Source organism: Coffea eugenioides, chromosome 7, assembly GCF_003713205.1.
Source record: "Coffea eugenioides isolate CCC68of chromosome 7, Ceug_1.0, whole genome shotgun sequence".
In the NCBI taxonomy this organism is placed as follows: Eukaryota; Viridiplantae; Streptophyta; class Magnoliopsida; order Gentianales; family Rubiaceae; genus Coffea; species Coffea eugenioides.
The window spans coordinates 19901521-19911489 of record NC_040041.1 but is presented as its reverse complement, the minus strand read 5'-3'; the positions used below and the strand labels follow the sequence as shown (position 1 = coordinate 19911489).

The 9969-nt window shown below is 40.5% G+C and overlaps 2 protein-coding genes across 2 annotated transcripts; both read right to left on the bottom strand.

The window, feature by feature from the left end:
* Positions 1–5789, bottom strand: LOC113777091. The gene is made up of 3 exons (XM_027322136.1): positions 5348–5789; positions 5000–5183; positions 1–202 (listed from the first exon to the last, which is right to left on the bottom strand). The coding sequence occupies exons 1-3, from the start codon at positions 5787–5789 to the stop codon at positions 1–3; spliced, it is 828 nt and encodes a 275-aa protein (XP_027177937.1).
* Positions 5790–6827: 1038 nt separating this feature from the next.
* Positions 6828–8599, bottom strand: LOC113777090. Its single transcript, XM_027322135.1, has 2 exons — positions 8513–8599; positions 6828–8075 (listed from the first exon to the last, which is right to left on the bottom strand). Exons 1-2 carry the CDS (start codon positions 8597–8599, stop codon positions 6828–6830), a joined length of 1335 nt encoding a protein of 444 aa, XP_027177936.1.
* Positions 8600–9969: the final 1370 nt, after the last annotated feature.

The following is a 9969-nucleotide window of genomic DNA, read 5'->3' as shown; positions in this document are numbered from 1 at the left end:
CTACTCTTGGATAAGATGATGCATGGTATGGGCTGGCAGCTGACTGGTATTCCTCTGGCCAGTATCATTATCAGCTACATGCGGACCACAGCTCGCATGAGGGCCGGCGAATCCTGCTTTGGATTCCCTCGCCTTCTTTCCCTCCTTTTTGAGAAGCTCGAGATTCCCCTTGGAGCCGAGTGAGCCCTTGTCACCAAGGCCACTGATAAGATCAATGCCCCGTTGCTCAAGTCTTTAGGAATTCCAACGGACTTTGGCGCTTCCTTGGTTCGAGACGCTGGTGAAGTTTCGACCTCCGCTCAACCTCCATCTTACTCTTAACCGAGACCGGAAGCTCAAGAAAAGGAGGCACAGCCGACTCCACCTCCTCCTATTCCACCTCCACCACCTCCGTCTAGGTCTCCATGGCAAGAGGTTCTCAACTGTGACACCCCCATTTCTCCCTAAGGCGAACCAAAGGGTATCCGCAGGACGCCTGCCCAACTCTTGCCAGGACTCAAGCAATTTCTATTCAAGCTTGTAACGGTACTAAAAGTCGATAACCAGCAAATACACATACAAATAGCGCGGAAGCGTTCAAGGTTAATGATTTTTAACAATCACCCAATCCTTACATCGGGTTTCCATAATACAGCCCAAAATATACAATATCCAAAAGTCTAGACAAAAGAGTTGGAACCCTATTATATGAGTACACAAAAGAGAAATTCCTCCGAACCTCATTCCAAGCCCAAACCTATTAAGGACAACAAATCTACAGGGTGAGCAAAACGCTCGTGAGGCCAAGAGCACACATGCAAGCACATTGTTCAAGTAACAATTCCAATTTAACAAATAGAGCAATAATATTGTAATAAATAACAATCCGAGCGGAAAAGTAAACAGAAACAATTCAAGGATATCGGAGCTCTCAGGAGCTAATTTCCACTTGCTTTGCCAACCGTAGATTACCACTTACTTCCCTCCGTCCACCGTTCACCTCCCGGCCCCGCAAGACAATTATAAGGCGATACTCCACGAGTATGCCAAGTAAGACCACTCATTAGATCGAGCTTATTTATCTCATGGCTCACCAAGTTTCCCGATCAAACCCATGCCGGCTCGAGTCCAGGGTCGGCCTATGAGTTTGGGCGTCCCTCATTTACATTTGAGAGTCGAGGAGATTCACTCCAACGACGTATGCAGTCATAGCATACCATTTCATTTCATTCAATCATTCAATCATCTCATTTCATTCAATTAAGTCATTCATAATTCATTTAGTACATTTGAATCATGAATCATTTATTTCAAATAAGAACGAGTGCGGTAAAGTACACACTCGCCTCTATTTTCAAAATCTCCAAACAATCATAACAATTAAATTTGTATCAAGTATTCATATATTTAACACTCACCAATATAAGTAATGAGGAAGAAATGTCCCTCGGAGCTTTAGACGTTCACTGTGGGATCCCCTTGAAAGTACTCGTGTGTGCCTGAGCAAATAATAATAGACTATCATTCACAAATCTCTACTATTAAAGAAGATCGTACCATAGTACAATCTTAGAAAGTCTCGTGAAACAAGCCCTGTTTATCCTAAATCAAGACTCTCAAGTGGGATTTCAAAGTACAAGAGAAATTTAGTTTTCATCTTGGAAATCGAGTATAAAATGTTCAAGTAATATCGAAGGAATAAAGAGTACTTGAAAAGCTCCATTTCCTTGATATTCGAAAAAATTTCAATTTTGATGCGATACATTAGAAAAATCGTATCTCACGTTCCATATGTCGAAAATTGGAAACCTTGTACCGTTGGAAACCTCTTCCAAAGTACTAAAAGTTCCTAGAATACACTTTTCTAAGATTCCAAATGAAAAACATTCAAAAATGAGCTCAAAGTCGCTGTTTTGGTTCATAAGGTAGATTTAAGTTAGTTTTTGACCAATTTTGAAAATTCGGCAAAATTCACTCGATTGGAACTAGCTTTTGAAATTTGGAACTCTTTTAGAGTCACAATCCAAGTTTACAACAAAACAAGTGAAATGAGAAACGGAGTTTTGAGTGCTAAGATATGACAACTCAAAGTTACCAAAATTCCCTTGTGAAACATGGGTTTTCCAAACTCGAGTCATGAACTTTGGTAATTTATTTGAGCCATGAAACGGCCTCGTAATAACAACATAATTAGCAGTATAATATTACCATATAAGGGTTGTCCCTCTACCAAATTTCATGGAGAAATAACTTCGGAAAGATAGTCGACCAAACAACCAAAGTTTCAAAAAATCCTAAGGCAAAACTGCCTTGAGCTTTTTGCTTTTCCATTCCAAACATTTGGCCAAGGAAAAAACCCTTCAAACATGGTTCATTTGTGTTGGATAAGCCTAAGGAACACTCATGGTACATTTGGTAAGTGTTTTAACTCCAAGAAATTCAATTGGCAAGTCCACACCAAGTCTAGCATCAATTCTGCCCAAAATTTAGGGTTTTCAAGAACAGGGCAGGTTTCGTATTTTGATCACAAATCACTCAATTCAACTCGGAATTGAGCATGGTTAGTGGCATTGGAAAATAAATTCAGAAAACTATAATTTCACAGAAGAAATCATTCTGAAATTCAGCACACAACTAGCTCAAATTCGAGCCTCAAATTGTAGCTTTTGAACTTCGTTCCAGGAAAACAGAGAAACAGGAAAGTCATCTTTAAATGGTTGGTACGGGGTACTCGGGTGGAATTAGGGGTTGAATTTTATACCATTGGAAATTTAGGAATGTCTAGTTTCAAATGCCACTGACGGCACTTGATTTTGACGTCGGAGCACAGAGTTATGGACGAAACAAGAAGGCTGTCTGAGCATTACGGGAAAATTTTTCCAGGTTTGCTAGCTTTGTGAGATTAATCCATTTGACCAACCAAACCTCAATATTTTTCAATGAAACTTTATACACCATCTACACAGTATATAAGCATCATATACAAGCCATTAAAAGCTCAAAATTCCACAAAATGAGGCACGGTCATAACAGGGGCAGAATTGAAAACTTTACATCCATGCACTCCTTGAAGTTTATACTAGCTATGCACCATTAATCTACCAATTTGAGCACTAAACCAACATTAAATCCATCATCAAGCATCACATCAGCCATCAATCCAAGAGTGGGAGTTCATAGAGCCCACATACAAAATTTTCCAACAATAACAAGCCACCCACATGAATATCTAAACTCATAAGTGTAAATCAACTTCCATAAACCAAGATTTCAAGGGTTGATCATCACTTACGTTTGTTGATGAGCTAAGCAGAAATTTCGGTCCTTCCCTTGGCCAAGAAAACCGTTGTTTGCAACTCTCCTTTGTAACTTAATGTGATCTCCAAGTATTAAGTTAAGTGTAGTTCAATTTTGGTTGAATTTGGTGAAGGTTTGTGCAAGATTTGGAGATGAAAATTTGAGAAACTTTGAGTTGTTTTTGCAGCTGATGGTTCGGCCAAAGTGAGAGGGAAAGAGAGAGAGTGTAGTGCTGAAATAAAGCTTCTAAAGTAAGCTTAAATGTGTGGCCACAATTCACCCGAAAGTCAACTCTCTCTCGAGCGTGTACGCGCGCATTTTGGGCTCTATTCTTCTCGAGTTTATTTCACTAGTGCACTAAACCTCCAATACACTTATTTTCATATGAATATTATTCACTCTTAATTGTCCCAAAATAATGGTGTAAAGTCCCTCAATTAATCGCACGCGTGAAAACGCGTATTTCCAATTCAAGCTCGATAAAGCGAAACCTCCAAGAATTTCTTATAACGATATTACTAATAACTATCATTTGAGTACTTAAATATAAAATTACCTATTTTAGGACCATTATACAAGTCTCCAATTTTCCAAACTTATTGTGCTCTCAAACGGTTAAAATTTCCAAACGCGTTTTCACTTTTTTACTAAACGAGCCTTCAAAAAAATTAATTTTTGAAACAAGTCACTTTAAAAATAAAATGAAGCTATAATTCCATGTAATTAGGTCTAATAGGGATAGAAAATAATATTCGTGGCAAATATCCAAATAAATAATTAATTAAGCCAAAAATAGGGGTTTAAAAATAATAATTTTACGAGTCATCATATCCTCTCGCCCTTAAGAGAATTTCGTCCTCGAAATTTACCTTGATCTGTAAACAAGTCTGGATACTTTTCTCGGATTGCTTTCTCGATTTCCCAAGTCGCCTCTTCTAGACCGTGGTTCCTCCAAAGAACTTTCACCAACGATATCTGTTTATTTCTCAATTCTTTCACTTTCCTATCCAAAAGTTTCACCGGTTTCTCCTCATAGGTCAGGATTTCATCAATTTCAATACTCTCCGATTGCAAAATATGAGAAGAGTCTGGATGGTACTTCTTAAGCATAGATACATGGAACACATTATGAATTCGGGATAAACTCGACGGCAACTCCAACTTGTATGCCACATTCCCCACGCGTTGGATAATCTTATAAGGTCCTACAAACCTCGGTTGTAGTTTCTTTCCTTTCCCAGTCATCAAACTTGCTTTTAGAGGTATAATCTTAAGAAAGATTAGATCTCCAACCGCAAATTCCAAATCCTTCCTCTGATTATCCGCATAGCTCTTTTGACGGCTCTGTGCGGTTTGAATTCTCTGGCGTACTAACTTTACCTTTTCATTAGTTTCCTCAATCCAAGACACTGTAGTCGGGTCTAAAATCTTCCGTTCACCTACTTCATCCCAACAGATCGAAAACCTACATTTTCGACCATAAAGCGCTTCATACGGAGCCATTTGTATAGAGGAGTGAAAACTATTATTATAAGCAAACTCTACCAGAGTTAAGAACTTTCTCCAACTATTACCAAAATCTAGAACACAGGTCCTTAGCATGTCCTCAAGAGTTTGAATTGTTCTTTCAGATTGTCCATCGGTTTGAGGATGATAAGTGGTACTAAAGCTCAACTTAGTTCCCAACATTTCTTGCATCTTCTGCCAGAACCTCGAAACAAACCTCGGGTCTTTGTCGGACACGATACTCAAGGGAATTCCGAGCAGTCTGATAATCTCATCCAAATACAAGGTAGCCAACTTCTCTAACGGGTATTTCATATTAATCGGCAGAAAATGAGCCGATTTGGTCAGTCCATCCATTATTACCCAAATAGCATCATGGCCTCTTTGTGTCCTAGGTAAACCTGAGACAAAATCCATAGAATGTTTTTTCATTTCCATTCAGGTATCTCTAGGGGTTGCAAAAGTCTCGATGGTTTCTGATATTCAGTCTTAACTTGTTGACAAACCAAGCATGTTTGGACAAATTGGGCAATTTCTCTCTTCATTTTCTCCAACCAATACAGACTCTTCAGGTCTTGGTACATTTTATTCCCTCCAGGATGTACCGTAAATTTCGATCGGTGCGCCTCTTCTAAAATCTCCTTCTTAAGTTCCTCATTGTTTGGCACCACTATCCGATTCCGAAACTTCAAAATACCATTCGATCCCATATTAAAATCTGACTTTTCTCCTTTTTCAACTTTTTCCGACCATTTCTGCACTTCAGTGTCCTTTTCTTGAGATCCCTTAATACGTTCCAACAAGGTGGAATTCACTAAAATATTTTCCAAAATTACTTTCTTCGATTCTAGTCGAAGATTCCAATAGCTAACCATTTCCAACAAATGAAGTTCCTTAATCATCAACCCCGCCATTTGCACTTGACGACTCAAAGTATCGGCCACTACATTAGTCTTTCCTGGATGGTACTTGATCGTGCAGTCATAGTTTTCAGAAATTTCATCCATCTACGTTGCCTCAAATTCAGCTACTTTTAGGAAAACAAATACTTAAGGCTTTTGTGATCCGTAAAAACCTCAAATGTCAATCCGTACAAATAATGTCTCCATTTTTTCAAAGCAAATACCACAGCCGCTAACTCCAAGTCATGAGTCGGATAATTCCCTTTGTGCGGTTTCAATTTCCTAGAGGCATATGCTATCACCTTGTCATTTTGTATTAAAACACATTCCAATCCTTCCCTAGATGCATCTGTGTATACCACAAAACTATGCTTTCCGTTTGGTAAAGCTAACACAGGCGCTCTTGTTAACCGTCTTTTCAATTCTTGGAAACTATCTTCACACTTAGGACTCCATATAAACTTCCCATTTTTCTTGGTCAACTCAGTCATGGGTCCAGCAATTCTAGAAAAATCCTTGGATAAATCTCCTGTAATACCCCGCTAATCCAATAAAACTTCGAATCTCAGTAGGATTTTTCGGTCTTTTCCATTTCGAAACAGCTTCAACTTTAGCTGGATCCACTTTAATTCCATCCTTAGAAATTATGTGTCCCAAGAAAGTCACTTCTTCCAACCAAAACTCACACTTGCTAAACTTAGCATATAACTGGTGTTCTGTCAGGGTTTGTAAAACAATCCTCAAGTGTTTCTCATGATCTTTCACATTCTTAGAATACACTAAAATATCATCAATGAAGACCACTACAAATTGATCTAGATAAGACTTAAAAATCCTATGCATTAAATCCATGAAAGCTGCAGGAGCATTAGTTAACCCAAATGGCATCGCTGCAAATTCAAAGTGCCCGTATCTCGAGTTAAAAGCAGTTTTGGGTATGTCCTTCTCCAAAATCCTCAATTGGTAATAATCCTGTCTCAAATCCAATTTCGAAAATACTACCGCCCCTTGTAATTGGTCAAACAATTCATCAATATGGGGCAACGGGTACTTATTCTTAATTGTGACATCATTCAAGCCTCTATAGCCTATACATAGTTTTAAACTCCCATCCTTTTTCTTAACGAACAAAATCGGGGCTCCTCACGGAGAATCACTCTCCTTTATGAAACCCCTATCCAACAAGTCCTGCAGTTGCAATTTCAACTCCTTCAATTCCGCCGGTGACATCCGATATGGTGTCTTAGAGATAGGTGCCACTCCCGGAATTACATCAATCTTAAAAGTTATTTCCCGTTCTGGGGGTAAAGACTCTAACTCTTCAGGAAAAACATCTGGAAAGTCTTTCACTACAGGCACGTCTTCCAAACTCACCTTATCACTAGGGGTGTTAATAAGAAAAGCCAAATACCCTTGAGATCCTTTGTTTAATAATTTTCTAGCTCGAATTCCTGAGATAAGTGTGGATGAAGCCAATTTACCCCTTACATCCAACTTCAGGGTTGCCTCCCCTGGAATGCACAATTCTACAATCTTTGTTCGGCAGTTTAACAGGGCATTATAACGGGTTAGCCAATCCATTCCTAAAATCACATCATATCCCTTAATTACTAAACTTATCAGGTCGGCCAATAATTTTCGCTCCCCAACATAGACTCCACAGTCTCTATACACCAGATTAGCAATTAAACTTTGATCCCCAATAGGTGTTTTAACCTCCAGATCATACGGTAACTTAATTGGTTTCAAATCTATCCCACTCATAAAATTAGGATTTACAAAAGAATGTGTTGCACCCGGATCAATTAAAACTCTAGCTAAACGATGAAAGATTGGAATTGTACCTTCAACCACTTCAGTCACTTCGGGAATTTGTTGATAATCCAGTGCATAAACTCTAGCCGGTACTTTCAGTCGACTTCCTCCAGCACTGGTCTGCTTAGAGGTTGACTTTTCTGGTCTCTGAGGGTTACCTCCTGTTTTTGGTGATTTCGGACAGTTGGCGACTTGATGTTCAGCACTACCACAAAATAAACATTTCCCCGACTTCCTCCAACAATCATTCTCAGAGTGGTTGGATTTACCGCAATATCCACATGTAATTTGAGGTGTCACAGTCGAACCAGTAGAAGGTGCTCCCTTAGCTTGAGTCGGCCCACTACGACCCCCTCTGGACAGAGCTCCTCTAGAAACTCCAGCAGTCCTTGTTTCTCCTGCTCCTCTTCCCATTTTAGGAGGTTGTGTACTCTTACTAGTCTGCCCAGAAGCACGGCTAGAAAAGTTCCTTTTCCTAGTATGAAAATCCCTCACTTGTAGTCTTGCACTCTCAACCCTCTGTGCCTTCTCTAGAGCCTCAGTAAATGTAGAGATTTGGGCTGCGGCCAGGCCTTCCTGGATTTCCACATTAAGTCCCTGTACAAACCGTCTAATCCTCTTCCGTTCATTGACTACTAACTCAGGCGCATACTTGGAAAGTTTAGTAATTTCCCTTCATACTCCGCTACACTAAGGGTCCCCTGTTTCAGTTTGATGAATTCATCCTCCCTCTTTTCTTGGATTAAGGGCGGAAGAAACTTTTCATTAAATTCCCTCGTGAAGTTCTCCCAGGTCCAAGGGGTTTGAGCTCTCTCCCATTTTCCTTTTATTATATCCCACCAAACACGAGCTACTCCCTCAAATTGGTAAGTAGCAAAATTCACTCGCCTATTCTCAGTGTAGTCTAGGGCGGCGAATATGTTGGTCATCATCTCTAACTAATTTTCCGCTATTTCAGGATCAGGTTCTCCAAGAAACTTAGGTGGGTTGAATTTTAAGAACCTCTCTAAGACCCTATCCTCTCCTCTATCTTGTCTCCCAAGTTGGTTAAGCTGTTCAGGACCCTGTCTATCAGTTAAGCGCTCTAGGATATCAGTCATCCTATTAATGGCAGTAGCCACTTGATTACCCTCAATATTTTCCTGTCCTTGGGTCGGTCCAGTTGCCGATCTCTGGTCATTCCTTTGAGGTTGGGCCTGTCTAGTCCCTCGCCCACGACCTTGACCACGTTTTAGTCCTTCCATAACTTAGGCGTGCCTAGTGCAAGAAATAAATTAATTATGCAATGCAAAGTAGAAAGCGAGAACCAATCAAGAAAACATTGATAATAACAATAATTTACATTCATTAGCATATCAAGTTCATACAATTAGCAAGTCATGGGGTAGTCACAAAAATATAGCACACAGGTGCCACAAGAGTACTTTTAGTCACAGAAGACTAAAGTAAAAGCAAGTGCCTCAAAAGCAGGCCACACAGTCATGCAAAATACAATGGTCTCAGTAGTTAGCATCACCCTTGCTAATTCTAGCTGTACTAGTCAAAAGGGTCAACAAAAGGTCAATCAATCTAGACCTAATCCACAGTAGGACTATCAGGAGGAATCTCCCCCTCAGGATCCTCCTCCGGATCCTCCTCCTCTTCAGGGCCCTGGACTACCTCCATCGCCTCGTCCACTAGCCTAGTAGCATCAGTCAAGATGTCGGAAGCCCGACTACGGACCTCCTCTCTCGGCCTAGTAAGTCGAGCCCTAGTACTCTGGAGCTCCTCACGAACCACTGCAGATGTGGCCACCTCGCCCTCGAGTACCTTCTCTAGCTCAGCAATCCTCTCACCTTGAGTACTAACCATCTGTCTAAACTCATTCACCTCAACCTGTAAATCCCGATTAAGATCTACTAACTGACGACGCTCGTCGTCCAAAGCAAGCATGAGGTGGTTCGGGTAGGCAAAGGTCACCCTACACGAACATCGGGGATATCTGTCAGATGGAGAATAGCGTACTCGAGCTCTCCCACCTAGCGCTCGGTCGAAGATAGACCTAGGAGGCACTACATGACCATTCGCATGGCCATTCCCGTTAGCTACCGGAACTCCATTTCCGTTTTCCATCCCTGCAAAATAATAGCACTTTTCGGTTAGAAAATAAATCACTATCCAGTCCGGATGTCGTTTATGCATGTCTAACCCAATCACTAGTATGCCCCAAATACCTCTTAAGGTATAAGTTAATTATCCGGTTTCAGGTCTTAAAGGTAGAGTATCTAATATGTCTCCCATATAGATCTCTAACCTAGTGCTCTGATACCAACTGTGACGCCCCCACTTCTCCCTAAGGCGAACCAAAGGGTATCCGCAGAACGCCTGCCCAGCTCTCGTCAGGACTCAAGCAATTTCTATTCAAACTTATAACGGTGCTAAAAGTCGATAACCAGCAAATACACATACAAATAGCGCGGAAGTGTTCAAT